This window comes from Schistocerca americana, chromosome 3 (genome assembly GCF_021461395.2).
Source record: "Schistocerca americana isolate TAMUIC-IGC-003095 chromosome 3, iqSchAmer2.1, whole genome shotgun sequence".
Taxonomy (NCBI): domain Eukaryota; kingdom Metazoa; phylum Arthropoda; class Insecta; order Orthoptera; family Acrididae; genus Schistocerca; species Schistocerca americana.
Window position 1 is genome coordinate 724,202,505 of NC_060121.1, and position 17,128 is coordinate 724,219,632.

Below are 17,128 nucleotides of genomic sequence, written 5' to 3' on the forward strand. Positions count from 1 at the left end.
TTCAGTAATGTCATATGGTGTACTATTCTGGGAAACTCATCGTCAAGAAAGAAAGTCTTCAGTTGCTGAAAAATGTGTTATTTGTTGTAAGAATAATAATATGTGATGCTCACCCACAATCACCTTCTAGACATCTGTTTTAGGAGTTAATCATTTTGACTACTGATTCACAGTATATTTATTCACCCATGAAGTTTGTTGTAAATAAGCCACTGCAGTTTAAAAGGAACAACAACGTACATAATTACAATACTGGAAGAAAAACTGACATTCTTTACTCCACATTAAGGCTGTCATTAACATAATAAGGGGTGCACAATGCTGCAACAAAAAAAAATTGATCATTTACACAGTGACATAAAATGTTTTACAGAGTGCAAAGTAAAATTTGGAAACAAACGGAAAAAGCTTCTTCTTGACAAGTCCTCATATTCTGTAGAAGAATTTCTATTATTGTAAGGTGTAAAAGATGGTGGGTAGGAATTGCTAACTCACATCAGTATATTTAGTAGTAGTAGTAATAATAATAATAATAATAAACTTGTAAATGGTCAGCTTGTATGCATATTTACAAAGTAATTTGCAGTGTGAATGTAAAATGACTTGTTTCACATCACTACAATTTATCATGCAAAAGATGTGTTGAACATGAAATTAAATACTTAACTAACCTATAGAATATGAGCTATTTGAGGAATAGCCTGTTTGTATTCAGTTTCCTGCCCATTTAGTTAACCATTCTGTGTCAATTTTTGGGTGCATTCATTTCTGAAATGGATCCAAGGCAGATTCAAGGACCGAATGTGAAACACTGTATCGACACTATGGATTATGTCCATCAACAGTCAATACTCATAATGGTGTTTCCAGCTGGACAATGAATAATTCAGAAGGAAATGGAGAAAATGTTGCCAGGTGACATCATTCAACAATGTGAAAGTCCTTGTTCCTCTCCTGTGTTTGTTGCGAATAAGAAGGATGGCAATTACCAGCAGCTGAACAGTGTCACTTAAAAAGGTTATTACCCCGTTCTCATGAACTGATGACGCTTTGGACTGTCAGAAGTGTGTGTTCTTTCTCCACCTTGGATATGAAGAGAAGTACTGGCAGATTGAAGTTACGAGGCTGACTTCATAATACTGATGGTCTCTGTGAGTTCAAATTTAAGTAATTAGGTCTGCAACACTCCAGCCATAATCGAATACAAGAGTCTGCTTCATCTTAAATACACTGTGTGTCTTTGTTACCTGGATGACATCATTATTTTCATGAAGATGTTCAAAGAACATCTAAGCCACCTGAAAACTGGGCTGTGAGTCTTTTCCTGAATCAAGGAAATAGCTTCTTCATCATCCAAGAAACAAAAGTCGTGGGACAACTATTTAACGAAAGTGGATTTTGTCATGATCCAAAAAAGAATGAGCCATAACAGGTGTTCTAACATTGCAGCACATTTTTGATGTGTGAGGCTGCTTCTGAGGTACACACTTGAGAAAGGATTTTAGTTGGAAGACACAACAGCCAGTACAAGAACTGGTGCTGGGAGATGCCATTTTTTTTTTTTAGAATGAGGAGTGAGAAAGATATTTAATATTCTTAAGAAGGTGCTGACAGCTTCACAATTCCAGGCAGTTACTGATGACAGTGCCGAAATGAAACTACGCACTTATGCTAGTGGTTACAGGCTTGTGCAGTTTTAGTAAAAATCCTAAAAGGTTCTGAAAGAGTGATTGCTTACACCTCCAGAGTACTCAGAAATGCTGAGGAAGAGTGCCTTGCAGTTGTCTGGGTATTCAGTAAGTTCTGTCCCTATTTATATAGCAGTCCATTCACTATTGTGACTGACCACCAGTCTTAATGTTGGATGACAATCCTGAAGGATCCATGTGGACAACTGACAACAATTCTTAATGTTAGATGACATTTGTACAACTAGCAATATATGACCTGAAGCTTCAGGAATATGACATCACAGTTGTATACAAAAACGGATGCAAACAAAGTGATGCTGCAAGTTTTTTTGTGTGACCATCCTCCGCAACAAGCATGTAAATACTTGTTTTGCAAGTTTTTCTGTGTGGCCATCCTCCAGAGCAAGCATATAAATACTTGTTTTGCAAATCAAACTGCCTTTTCCTGCTGCTAGTTGCTTTATTTATCCCATACGCGTTTCGCCTTCTCCTGTTCCAAGGCATCATCAATGGGCTCTATAACGATACAGTTTTGTTATTTATAGATTATCATACAGTTCACTTCACGATTTTTTGTAAAAAAAATTAATTACTTACGATTTGCTGATCTGCGTTTCCTCACATCTGATCTGGAGGTGGCAGTGACAAAAGTGATAGTGAGACCTCCAGACCAGATGTGAGGAACCACAGATCAGCAAATTGTAAGTAATTAATTTTTTTTACAAAAAATCGCGAATTGAACTGTTTGATAATCTATAAGTAACAAAACTGTATTGTTATAGACCCCACTGATGATGCCTTAGAACAGGAGAAGGCGAAACACGTATGGGATAAATAAAGTAACTAGCAACAGGAAAAGGCAGTTTGATTTGCGAAACAGTGATGCTGACTTACTTTCACAGAATCTGTTGGAGGAACATTGTATTGCTGTTGATATTTCAGTCATCACTACACCAACAAACATTAATGCTATGATGGGAAGATCCAGAATTGCTGAACACCATTGTAGCGTTGGAGAAGGAAGAATCAAGGAAGAGTTCAATTTAATAGATGGAACACTGTATTAAAGGAATTACAGCCCTATGGCGTGGAAATGCTTGCTCATCATCTCAGCTCATTTACAGCTAGACATACTGAAATATTTTCATGAGGTTGTGATATGAGGCCATCTGGGATCTGTGAAGACCCTTGATGTAATCAGGAGGAGGTATCATTAGCTAAGTACCTACCTATATGTCAGAAATATGTAGGAAATGCCAGCAACCAAAGTGTCCTCATGTTACCCCTAAGACAGTGTTTCCCAGTGTTCCTGTAACCATTACTCCTGAAGATCATGTACACTGCCCAACAAAAAAAGTGGAGCACCCAGAAGACATGGTCAAATGTCAGTGTAACTTTTTTCATCTACACATCACCTGTGTGTATGTAAACGATTTGGAGTTGCAATTCTTTGTGCCAGGTAGAATGGCCAGCAGAGCATATTGGTATTGTTGTCAGGCCTGTTAGGGTATATAAGGAGCACGAACAGTGTCAGAAGTTGAGTGATTACTGTGAATGACATGGATATGCCACATATTCATGTGAGACAGATTTATCAGCATCTGATAGTTTGAAAGGGCCCTCATTGTGAGTCTCTATTTGTCTGACTGGTCAAATTGTGCAACATCCAGATTTTTAGGGTTTTAGGATGTGACAGTGGCCCAGTGTTGGACTGCATGGGAATGTGAGGACAGACTTACATGTTGTCAAGATTCTGGTCAACTAGGTCTTACCACCATGAGGGATGATTGCTATATTGTATACCAAGCACATTGTAAACCCTTCACATCTTTGCATGCCATCCAAGAACAAGTAATGGATTCCCTGTAACATTCTGAGTCATTCTGCACCATTGGTTGGAGGCTAGATGAAGCTGGACTAGGGACTTCTTGTCCCATGCGTAAGCCAGTGTTAACACCACAACATGAATGACTGCATTTGGAATGGTGCTGTCAACAGGAAACATGGACTGCTGATGAATTGCATCACATTGTGTTCTACACTACCTTGAATGACCATGGCAACCTCACAGAGAAAGTTCCCACTCTACCAATGTTTTGGAGAGGCACAGTCATGTTAATTCTAGGGACATTAACATTCAACAATAAAAAACACACTTGTTTTTGTAGGCATTATACTTGCCAAGAAGTAATGAAAATAATTGAGATGAATGGTATTGCTTATTTCTAACAATCCTTTTTAGATTTTGTTTGGTCTTTACTGATGTATATCGGAAATCATATTTCAGATTCAGTCAGTTTCTTACCTTTGTTTTCATTGCCGTCATGGAATCAGCATTCTTAAGGCTTTTTCTCATAATTGGGGTACTTTTCAGCAATCTTTCTTCAAAATTAATGCCAGTCTAGTGCCAGTGGCAAAGATATCAAGGCCCAGTTTCAGCAGTTGTGGGCTAGCTTGCTTTAGAAGAGGATACAATGGCTGTATGACTCCCTGCCAACAAAATCATGTCAGAAGGGGATACAATGTGTATGTTGATAAGTGCACTCATAGTGACAAGTTATTAGCAGATTTGACTCGATTTTCTAATCAGTCAAATAACATCGCAAACCAGTAAAGCTTATTTCATTTTTTGCAGGGGAGTGTATGTCTCGTAACTTCTATCAGGATATTTTGCTCACTCTAAATATACTCAAATTCACAACGTTGCAAAGATGATTATAGTAATGTTTAAAATAGTGGCACTGTGTGTGCAACTTTTATCCTTCAGTGGAAAAGCTGGCTTGACACACTTACAGAATCCAATTCTGTTCTTATTCTGAAGTAATTTTAATATTGTAACAGTGTATGTCATTTATGGTGGTCTTTTTATGATTACTGCTCAGTGGCACCACAACTGCAAATACAAAAGCAACTTAAAAACCTATTTAGTTATTGTCAACTCAGCTATTTATGTCCAGTAGTAAATGAAGAGAGTGCTGTAAATTAGCAATTTTATGCACAGTAGTTGGCATTTGAATAGCAGTATATTTACACTCATTTGATTCTGTTTCTTGTCTAACAATCCAAAGTACCTTGAAAAATTAGAGGCATTAACAATGAATTCACTTCATTGTCCATCGATTTGGTTGGAGAGTGATCTACGGACTAACAAAAGAAGAATGACGAGTGAGCCAGTCAGTAACTTGATGATGCCAATAATGAATGGGCCACACCAAGTAAGCAAGCAGCTGCACTAATTGTCATTGGTGACTACAAATTAGTTTCAAACAATGTCGGTAATACATTCACTGTGGCCTCCGCTGCACCACGTCTTGTGTTAATGCTCTTATTTAACAATTTTAGGCTTAGTTACCTATCTAAAAATTGTTTGTTGAACTAGGTAGTGATTTTGCAACAACAAAAATAATTAATTTTTGACAATGTAATGTAATTGGATAGATAAAAAATCTAATCACCAAGCAGTGGCAGAAGACCAAAAAAAGGTTGTATGTATGCAAGCTTTCAGAGCCTGTGGCTCCTTCCAGCAGAAGGCTGAAGGAGAAGGAAGAGGGGTGATGGGAAAGGACTGAAGAGTTACAAGAAAAGTGGTCAAGTTCGGGAAAGTTACCCAGAACCTTGGTTCAGGGGCGACTTACCAGATGGAAAGAGAAGGAAAGACGTACTGCCAGAAGAAGGAGCTACTGGCTCTGAAAGCTTGCAAATGATTTGTTTTTTTTTTATATGTGCTCTCTTACCCCACTTGATGACTGGATTTTTTAATCCATCCAATTACATTACAGGTAGTGATTTCGATTTTTTTCAAATCCCTCCTCCCAGAACATTTTATTTTACACCTTGAGGGTAATTAACCATGCTTGCAAAACACTCTCAATGACATCTGGTATGAATTCCTCTTGTAGTCACTCCATTTCACCAGCCTGAAACTGATCTTTTTTGGTGACTTACCAGGCCGTCAAATGGAAATAAATTACACATCAGCTACACAGTCACCAAGGCTGTACCAACTGCCCAAGTTCTGTAAATCATCAGGTTTCTTGCAGAAAACATATTGTTGAAGCATTGAATGTCACATCTAATTATTCCTGATAGTGGAAAATTACTTCAGTCAAGACTGGTGTCAGAAGTAATTTAAGGGTACATTATCACCCATAGGATGACAAATGCATTCCACCCACAGATGATTTATGTTACAGATCATTGTAATCAGACATTTGCAGATGTAGTCATCAATCTGTGATGACATTCGCGAGAGAGAGTAGGATACCAGCTTCAACTCACAATACATACATCAAAAAAGTGTTGCGTCACCCCAGTTCCCAGATCTCCTGAAGATAGACTTTGACTGTGGATCACAGACACAGTCCCTTTGACTGTTCAGAGCTGTCACTAAACCTGCCCAAAGATGCATCTACTAGACAGAGGGGTCCAACAGCCAGTCAGTTCCAGTCATTCCACCAGGAAGGAGGTACACAGCTTGTGTTGTCTGTAGTTCAACAATGTCTAGACGGTCAATACCGCGGCTCGATCGCGTCTGCATTGTTACTTTGTGCCAGGAACGGCTCTCAACAAGGGAAGTGTCCAGGCATCTCTGAGTGAACCAAAGTGATGTTCAGACAGAGAGACAGGAACTGTCGATGACAGGCCTAGCTCAGGCTGCCCAAGCACTACTACTGCAGTGGATGACCGCTACCTACGGATTATGGCTCAGAGGAATCCTGACAGCAATGATACCATCTTGAATAATGCTTTTTGTGCAGCCACAGGATGTTGTGCTATGACTCAAACTATGCACAATAGGCTGCATGATGCACAACTTCTCTCCCGACATTCAGGGCGAGGACCATCTTTGCAACCACGACACCATGCAGTGTGGTACAGATGGGACCAACAACGTGCCAAATGGACCGCTCAGGATTTGCATCACATTCTCTTCACCGATGAGTGTCGCATATGCCTTAAGCCAGACAATCATTGGAGACATGTTTAGAGGCAACCCGATCAGGCTGAACGCCTTAGACACATTTTCCAGTGAGTGCAGCTAGGTGGAGGTTCCCTGCTGTTTTGGGGGGTTGCATTATATTAGACCAACGTATGCCGCTGATGGTCATGGAAGGTGCTGTAACAGCTGTACAATACATGAAGGCCATTCTCCAAACGATAGTTCAACCATATTAGCAACATATTGGTGAGGCATTCGTCTTCATGGATGACAGTTTGCACCCCCATTGTGCACATCTTATCAATGGCTTCCTTCAGGATAACGACATCGCTCGACTAGAGTGGCCAGGATGTTCTCCAGACATTAACCCTATCGGACGTATCTGGGATAGATTGAAAAGGGCTTTTTATGGACGACATGACCCACCAACCACTCTGTGGGATCTATGCTGAATCACTGTTGAGGGGTGGGACAGCCTGGAACATAAGTGCCTTGATGAACTTGTGGATAGTATGCCACAACAAATACAGGCATGCATCAGTGCAAGAGGGTTTGTTACAGGGTATTAGAGGTCCTGGTGTGCACCTCTGAAGGTCTCGCTGTATGATGGAACAACATGCAATGTGTGGTTTTCACGAGCAGTAAAAAGAGCAGAAATGATGCTTATGTTGATCTCTCTTCCAATTTTCTGTACAGGTTCCAGAACTCTCAGAATTGAGATGGTGCAAAACTTTTTTTGATGTGTGTATCTGCATACAGCTAAGCAAGACACTAGAGTTTTTCACCCTTTTTCCTGTTACATTGTTAAGGGATGAAACAAAACTTAGTATTTTATTTTCATTTCAATCTGTTGATTCTGAGGATTGCTGCATAACACAGCTCATCATCTGAACTGAAGAAGCAAGACAGCTGAAGTGCATATGCGTATTGGACATCCTGGATTTGAGCAATGAAAGCTGCAACACCAAACCGTGACCTATGGGATACAACTCAGGTGACATGGCATGGATTTTTACTCCTGTGTGGAACGTTGGGCTGTTGAGGGGCAAGGGGGGGGGGGGGGGGGGCGATGCTATTCTGGTACATATTGAATACAGAATCTCTTGTGAGGTGTTTCCTACAAAGCTGACATTATGTAGTCTCAAAAACATATGGATGTTGTCTGTGTCCTTCAAGTGGAGCCCTGTTGTAATCCTGAGGCAAAGATCAATGACAGTAGCTTCTGTTACAATGAATGTGAAGATATGCCTTGTGATAGTAGTATCCTGATGGAAGGAACTACATTTGATTGTTTCAGTGGCCATGAGGATGTTACAATATTGCCAGATTGTGAGGATCCACCATGTTGCAATAAGGTGAATCAATGAACAAATCCAGATCCAATAAGCAGCAGTCTACTCCAGAACAGTGAGCCACAGTTTCGTGAGGGGGAGAAGCAATGCCATGTGGTGTACTTCGGTTTGGTTACTGGTGGGTGATATCTGGCTTCCCCATCAGTTGCCACCTCTTGCAATTATTTGTCATTAAACAATATTAGGAAAAAAATAAATTGCTGCTTACCATGAAGATCACCCATTGATCTGCCGACAGGCACAGTGAAAAGACTGTTACAAATTATAGCTTCAGTAAAAAAAAAACACACACACACACACACACACACACACACACACACACACACACACACACACACACACGAGCAGTCATACCTCATGCACGTGGGACTGCTACCACCGGCATCCGTGACCAGAACTGGGTTGGAGCTGCTGTTGATATTACAACCTAGAATTTCCATTGTTTTATTTATTATTTAAGATTGGTAATTTCTGGGAGATTCTGGGACTTATAAATTATGGATTATTGTAATTTACTAGAACTTTTTTCCCTCAGTTAAAGTGCTTTCAGTGTGAACTGCTATTTTTGAAAACTCTGCTCTCATAACTGGTCTTGATCCTGGTTTACATATGAGAATACTTTATGAATCTTCTTTCCTTTCCTCTCAGTGTTATCCTTCTGTCAATACACGTTACTGCCTGTCTTAAATTCAAGTGTAATATCATATTTCTTATTATTACAGTGTGTGCCAAGCTCATGTTATTTTGGACTTCGCAGCTTTGTGTTTGTTCATGTGAACTTTTATTCTTCAAGTATGATCTTGACTGTGTATTTTTGTGCTTTAGATGTGGGCTTGTGTACGAGGTCACCATGAAACTGCATTGCTGTTGTATCGATGGAACCATACAGCATTAAAAGTCCGAAATCATGCTTCACAGACAGCTATAGACTGTGCAAGAGAATATGGACATGATTCTCTGGCGCAGGACCTAGAGCAGCAAGAGGCTTTACGTCTGCAAGAGAACCCCGGACCAGATGACATATTTCTTCGACCAGATATTGTTACAATGTATGTTGAATTATATTTATCATTGTTGTTACAATTGTGTTGAAGTTTCTAAATGTACTTACTATCAGGACTTATTCTGTAATTTTTCTATCAAATGATCGGTTTGTTGATGGAATCGCTCATGTGTGCTGTACTGATTAGCTATGATTTAAGGACCATCTGTTGTGTAATCCTAATGTCCTTCGTGACCGATTTCTGAATGTTGTATTATCTTTGTTTTAATGGGGCTTAATGAAACTGGCATATGATTTGTACCCTTCACAGCCAAAATAGAAGTAGTTTGCAATACAGTCTTACATTCTTAAGTTCATTTATTCCAAGGACACAGCTTTACCCATGAGATTAAGATATTTGGTAATTAGATACCATGTTCTTAGTAGTTGAGAAAATCAATTACTTAAAATGAAAAATTTCTTTTTCATACATTACAGGTAGATGCCAGCACTTTTTTCTTATTCACTAATTTGTTTTCTTGATGTATAATATATTTTGTTATGCACTTGGTAGACTGTTATTTTTAGTGGTTTATATTTTTTTTAGATTGGACTCTGAAAAAACTTCACTGAACAGTGAGCTCCATGTAAACATTCCACCCTCTACAAACATAGATTCAGAGATGAGTACTCCAAATAGTAATGAGAATGGCAGTCATAGCTCTGCTCAGAGTCCTGTTTGCTCAAGCTCAGGTAAGTATTTAAGTGTTCATCATCATCTTCCTTTCCTCCCTAACCCGATATCAGGCTGGGTTGCAGCATTTATGGTACTTCTCCCCTTTCCTCTATCTTTCCACCATTCTTTTTCTTCTGTACTGTTTTGTTCCATTCTATACCTTCTTCTTAAACCAGTATTTATCGAGTCAATCCATCATGCTCTAGGTCTCGCTCTTGCCCTCAAACTTGCCCTCCATAATTTATTTAGGTATTCTTCCATTCTCTTTACATGTCCAAAACTTTTCAATCTGTTCTCAATCTGCACGCTCAGCTTTTCTGCTATAATTTTGTTCTTAACATCATTTCTCCCTTTTTCTTGCTTAGGTTTCCTGAACATTCTGCTTAGGAATTTATCTGTCATTAAGTAAATTTAATTATATAATATTGTTTCAAGTTATTGAAGGACATACAAGAAAGTTTTATGCACATTGACAAAATCTAGATCCAGGTCAGATGTTGGCTTCAGAATAGGGAGTAATGTCGTGAGCTGTGATTTGTGCTGTGTATTTTAGTGTTTAGCATTGCTGCTTGGCAGGCTGTAGGTTGCCAGTTCAAACCTGAGCACCAGCAATTACATTGTATCTAGTATTTGTGATTTCTGGAAGGTTCTTGAAATATTGTAGGCTTGTATACTCTGAAATATGTGCTGTTTGTTTGAATAGCAGCATTGTGGGATATTCGTGTTCTTATAAATAGCTGCACTCTCCATCCAGGAAGTCAGTTCTATTCTGACTGCATGTTAGTGTCACTGATAAATGTGCTTTCTACTCTTAAGTGTCATCCTTCATTGCTGACTCTGCCTTCAGATTTGGACTTGACTGTAGTATCAACATGACAATAGCGAAGGCACAGGAAGTAATGTCTGTTGTTAAAAATAATTAAAGTAGGTACCCGTTCACTTTATTTTACTCTGTAGAAGAATTCTTTTCACAGTAATGCATAAAATCTCTAAGCAGAAGCTCTTTTATGGTGCCTACAGAATTGTCAATTCCTGTTAATCATTTTCATATTTTATGTAATTGTTAAGGTTTTTCTGCATCATCTGTTCTTATGCCCTGTGATACTACTATTTTAATCTGAGAGAGTAAAGGAAATGTAATAATGGCTATGGCACTCCTCATAACGTTTGTTACTATGCTGTATAGTTACTTATGTTTTGCATACTTCTATTTATATTGTATGTATTACCTTTATATTCATTTGTCTCAGGACTGAGCCACCTGCTTACACATCCACATACACATCTATAGAACACATACACTATAAACAAATACATAGAAATACCAGCAAATCAAACAATTAATGAATTAATAAGTAAACATGCATGGCATTTGTTAGATTCATGCTTTTCCCTAATTCATATAATGAACCGTAAATAAGTACACTTGTACATGGTGTATTGCTGTATCACAAAGTTCCACACTAAAGAAGGCAAGAGGCTTTGACTTTTAAAATGATGCATTCATCATACAGGAAGCAAATATCTTAGAAGATAGTTGTGATGAAGGAAAAAAAAAGTGCTGCTAGATACAGCAAGCAATGCAGAATGAAACTTGCTGTTAGCAGCCTTGTAACTGTGTTTGTGTGTCACTGAGGAAACTTAATGTCATTCATTTCCTTACTAATGCTAATCAGCTCAAAAATTACACCAATGAATGACATCTGGCTCTGTACGGGAGCATATTGTTGTTCTTTGTGCTTTACTGTGTAATGTGATAAAATGTTGATACACTAGTGCACTTGACAGTCTAAAGAAGTTAGTGGTGCAGAACAATTAAGCTGTTTATTTATTGTAATTTCAAGCAAAATTTCTGACACGCAATACTGATGGGTAAAAGGTATAAGGTAAAATTTTGCGGTCTTGTTTGCTGGAAGAGCCCAGGGTTACTCAGCAGCCTAGATGGCATTCATTGTGTGAGAGTTGTAATTTAAGTGTATGTCTCCAGTGTGTGTCCAGTGCTGGAAACTATGTGAATGCATTTAGAAGTTGGTGTTACATTTGTATTTGTGATTCCTGTGGGAGAGAGAAGAGCTAGGCTGAAACTGAAATCCAGCATGTAGCCTGCCATTTTGTGAAGCATCAAATGAATCACCTACCTCCAGATTGAGGGCAATCACAAAAGCCTGCGTTGGCAACCTTATATACATTGTAGAACTATGTGAGTTCTTTAAATACATGTTTTATTCACCATAGAAATAAAGAATTAGAAGCTTTACATAATTAAAAAGACTGTAGCATTAATCTATAATTATCATTCCTGTTCTCAGCAGGATGTTCATAAACAGTGACAAAAGTAATAAAAAGTTAGGCACATGAGTAGAAGTAATATTAGTAGAAGAGAGAGCAGTAGATTTTTTAAATTAAAGGAAATAAGAACAACTGAATGGATTTTACTAATTGCAGAATGGGGGATTCAGCTGACTATTAAGCAATATGAGTGAGAGATTAAATGGAGAAACAAAATTGATGGTAATAAAAGTGAGCATAATAGTTGCCTAGATGTTGCCAGTGGAAAGTTATAGTGATATAATATAGAATTTGTACTTTTAGAGAGTGCAACCATTATTTTTAATCCTGAAATTTGTGGAGCACTACTGTAAAGAAAATAGAGCTGTAATAAGTTACTGAAACAACTGTCATATTAGTATCATTAAGTCACATCATGCAGCTCACCTATAGATAAGTGCTGTTTCAAGTGTTTTGTGTTTGATTTTATGTAGGTAAAGTTTCCTGTTGTTTCATTGTATTTGTCTAAAGATACTGTAAAATTTGATTATGAGTGAGAAGTGCACAAATTGTTGAAGGTTACTGAATTGTGGGATATGTTCTGAATTGTGCAGATGGCAGAAATTGGGTACTGGCAGTTGGGAACAGAATGTGCTCTGATAGTTTCATTTTAAATGTTGATGGTTAGTTTAACCAGTTGTCAGAGTCATGTGGTAAGGAGCCTCTGGTAATTGTAGCAGCAGATAATATGCAGCAGATATCAAATGTTATTAGGAAGCTGAAATTACATAGTAAAATTAAGCAGAGGATTCTGCTGGTTCTTAGCAGTTATGTGCATGGTGTAGACTCCCACTTACAAGAGACAGTAGATAAGGATTACCAAGATACCAGCATTTTTAAACCAGGTGCTTGGCTCAGTAAGGTGACAGAAGACTTACAGGCTTTGTGTAAGGATCTTACTGAAGGATATCAGATGTGATACAGCTTGGAATAGTTTTTAGTAGAAATTGGGCTTATGACATGGACAGGATTGCAACTCAAAATCGGACCACTTATGTTCACTTTGTACATTTCTTCTGGCATCAGTCCCATCTTGATAGAGCTGTGAGGCAATTTAATATGCCACTTGTGAAGGCACTTATGACTTATGAAAGGGCATGCACTTCAGTGGTGCCAGCAGAGAGTATTCATAGGTCCAATTATACTAGACATGGCCTACACCTAAATAGGATTGGAAAAGAATGGTTGGTGAAGCTTTTGGCAGAATAGCAGGTGGATCTGGGCTTAGTCAAGACCAAATTCCAGTAATAATGTGTAGAAAGACTAGAACTTTCTTAGGAAGAAGTTAGATGGCAGGTAACCCTGCTTGAGGAGGGTTCCTTGGAATGCAGATCAGAAGACTTTGCATTATTTGATTTTGGCAAGAAGTTTATAATTCAGATGACTTGGATGACAAATATAATACATTTTTTTCGGATCTTCTCCACTTTCTTTAATAGGTCTTTCCCATTAAGAATTGCAGGCATGCATGCAGTATTCATGAACTACTGATTTGAATAATTAATGCCATTAGGACATCATATAGGAGGACATGGGAACGGTATCATGTATTGAAGGTGCTGAGGAAAGTCATCAGGCAAGCTAACCCAATGCATGTCCGCCCCCAGTAGTTGAGTGATCAACATGACAGAATGTCAATCCTAAGGGCCTGGGTTCAATTCCCGGCTGGGTCGGAGCTTTTCTCCGCTCAGGGACTGGATGTTGTGTTGTCCTAGTCATCACCATTTCATCCCCATCGACGCGCAAGTCACCAAAGTGGCGTCAACTCAAAAGACTTGCACCCAGTGAATGGTCCACCCGACCGGAGGCCCTAGCCACATGACATTTACATTTAAGTGCATTTGATGAAGAGAGTAAATAGCTCTCTGAACAAAATTAAAACGAAGCGACCAGTTGTGAAAGAGATATTGGAGCAGAATATGGGTACTCAGCTTAAAATACTTCTCTTTTGTGAGAGTGCAACTATTAGTGATAAATCAGAGCTGTGCAAAGTATTTAACAATCATTTCTTGCCAATAGTTGGCAAGTAAATAAAAATTTTACTGGTAAAGTAAATATGTAGAACTGTTGTTCCCAGGTATTTTCTGTGACCTGTCTAAGGTATTTGACTGTATGAATCACAATATTCCCCTAGAAAAATGGTTTTTTTGTAATTGATGGAACAGTCAACCAATGTTCCTCCTACATGTAAACAATCTTCCATCTAATACGTAACAAGTCAAATTAGTTCTTTTTGCAGATGACACTAATATTATAATTGATCCAAGCATACATACAGCAACAGAAGAAATGGTAAACAATGTTCTTAAAAGTATCATTGACTGGTTTTCTATGACTGGTCTCGCTCTCAATTTTAAAAAGGCACAACATATACAGTTCTGCATCAATGATGCAAGTAACATGTGGTGAGGAAATAACAAGTAGAGTGGAAACTTCAAATTTTTAAGTGTCCATATGGGTAAGAATTTAAACTGGAAAAGGCGCATTTTGGAGCTCCTACAACAACTTAGTTCACCCACATTTGCCCTTAGGATCACTGCAAATCATGGGTTGAGGCAAAACAGTAAGTTGACTTATCCTACATATTTTCATTCATAATGTCACATGGAATACTGTTCTGGGATAACTCTTCTTTAAAAAAGAAAGTCTTCTTGCTGTAAGAATAATTTTTGGTGTTCAGCTCTATTTAAGGAATTAGGCATTTTGACTACTGCTTCACAGTGACTAATGCCTCACAGTATATTTATTTTCTCATGAAGTTAGCTGTAAATAATCCATTGCAATTCAAAAGAAACAGTGATGTACACAATTCCAATATGAGAAAAAATGTCATTCAGTACATCACATTAAGATTGTCTTTAGCACAAAAAGGGGGTGCATAATACTGCAACAAAAAATTTTTATCACTTACCCACTGATATAAAATATTTGACAGACAACAAAGTTAAATTTAAAAACAAACTGAAAAGTTCCTCCTTGACAACTCCTTCTGTTCTTTAGAAGAATTCATGTTATTGTAATGTGTAAAAGGTGGGGGAATGAAATTACTAACTGACATCTGTCTCTGTATGTCCTTTTTTTTTTATTAATTTTTTTTAAAGAAAAAAATTTTTTTAAATTTTCAGCATGTAGACATATTTACAAATTAATTTGTGACGTGATGTGATGTGATGTGTATGGAAAATGACTTCTTTCATATCATTACAATTTATCGTGCAGGTGAGCCATGGAACATGAAACCAGCTAAGTACATCATTATGGAAAGGATAAATTGCTACTCATCACCTGAGTCACAGACAGACACAGTGAAAAGACTGTTAAACATTTCGGCTTTCGAACAAAAACATCCTTATTCAGAAATAGAAAACACATATACACACATTCTTAAACAAGCACAACTCACACACACCTGGCCACTGTCTCCCACTGCTGTGGCCCAACTCTGTCTAACGAAGTAACTACAGCCAACAAGGAAACACGAAATTGATTCAATTATCACACTATTAGAGAGTAAAGACTCCCATGGGTATGATAAAATTTCAAGTTGGTTTGTGAAAATCAGTGCCCCACACATTATTTCTGTACTCAGTCACCTATTCATTGTGTCTTTCAGGTGTTATTAATTTTTTGACAGACTAAAGTATTCATTAGTGAAACCGTTTTATGGAAAGGGTGAAATTGATAATATAAACTATTATGGCCAATTTCTTTGTCACCACTTCAGAAGTTTTCAGAAAGCAATGTGTAGGAGAGTAATGGCACACCTCAGTACCTGTTGTTTGCTGCAGACTCTCAGTTTGTCTCCAGAAGGAGTGCTGTTTATTCTTTTTTGTGTGAGACAGTAGCAGAGCTAAATGACAAATTAGGACAGTAGGTATTTTCTTTGATTTAACTAAAATATTTGATTGTGTGACTGTACGGTACTTTTGCATCAGTTGGAATACAGGGTGATTCAAAAAGAATACCACAACTTTAAAAATGTGTATTTAATGAAAGAAACATAATATAACCTTCTGTTATACATCATTACAAAGAGTATTTAAAAAGTTTTTTTTTCACTCAAAAACAAGTTCAGAGATGTTCAATATGGCCCCCTCCAGACACTCGAGCAATATCAACCCGATACTCCAACTCGTTCCACACTCTCTGTAGCATATCAGGCGTAACAGTTTGGATAGCTGCTGTTATTTCTCGTTTCAAATCATCAATGGTGGCTGGGAGAGGTGGCCGAAACACCATATCCTTAACATACCCCCATAAGAAAAAATCGCAGGGGCTAAGATCAGGGCTTCTTGGAGGCGAGTGATGAAGTGCTCTGTCACGGGCTGCCTGGCGGCCGATCCATCGCCTCGGGTAGTTGACGTTCAGGTTTCATAACTAACCTTTTTCGTAGGACTCTCCATACAGTTGATTGTGGAATTTGCAGCTCTCTGCTAGCTCTGCGAGTCGATTTTCCTGGGCTGCGAACAAATGCTTGCTGGATGCGTGCTACATTTTCATCACTCGTTCTCAGCCGTCCAGAACTTTTCCCTTTGCACAAACACCCATTCTCTGTAAACTGCTTATACCAACGTTTAATACACCACCTATCAGGAGGTTTAACACCATACTTCGTTCGAAATGCGCGCTGAACAATTGTCGTCGATTCACTTCTGCCGTTCTCAATAACACAAAAACCTTTCTGTTGAGCGGTCGCCATCTTAGCATCAACTGACGCTGACGCCTAGTCAACAGCGCCTCAAGCGAACAAATGTACAACTAAATGAAACTTTATAGCTCCCTTAATTCGCTGACAGATAGTGCTTAGCTCTGCCTTTTGTCGTTGCAGAGTTTTAAATTCCTAAAGTTGTGGTATTCTTTTTGAATCACCCTGTATTATGGGATTAGGCAAAAAGTTCAGAAGTGGTTCACTTCATACATATCTACATACATACTCTGCAAGCCACCATATGGCAGAGGGTATCTTGTACCACTACTAGTCATTTCCTAGTGCAAGTAAAAAATGAGTCTATATGCTGCCTTACAAGCCCTAATTTTTATTATCTTATCTTTGTGGTCCTTAGGCAACATGTACGTCGGTGGCAGTAAAATTGTCTTGTG

At 38.4% G+C, this 17,128-nt stretch overlaps 1 protein-coding gene across 1 annotated transcript in view; it reads left to right on the forward strand.

Annotated features, from left to right (window-relative positions):
* LOC124606343 (calmodulin-binding transcription activator 1) overlaps positions 1-17,128 on the forward strand; it is a 943,657-nt gene that overhangs the window by 717,702 nt on the left and 208,827 nt on the right. Inside the window, exons 16-17 of the mRNA XM_047138326.1 lie at positions 8,808-9,031; positions 9,572-9,717. Coding sequence (XP_046994282.1) covers positions 8,808-9,031; positions 9,572-9,717 — 370 coding nt within the window. The remainder of the gene's footprint in view (positions 1-8,807; positions 9,032-9,571; positions 9,718-17,128) is intronic.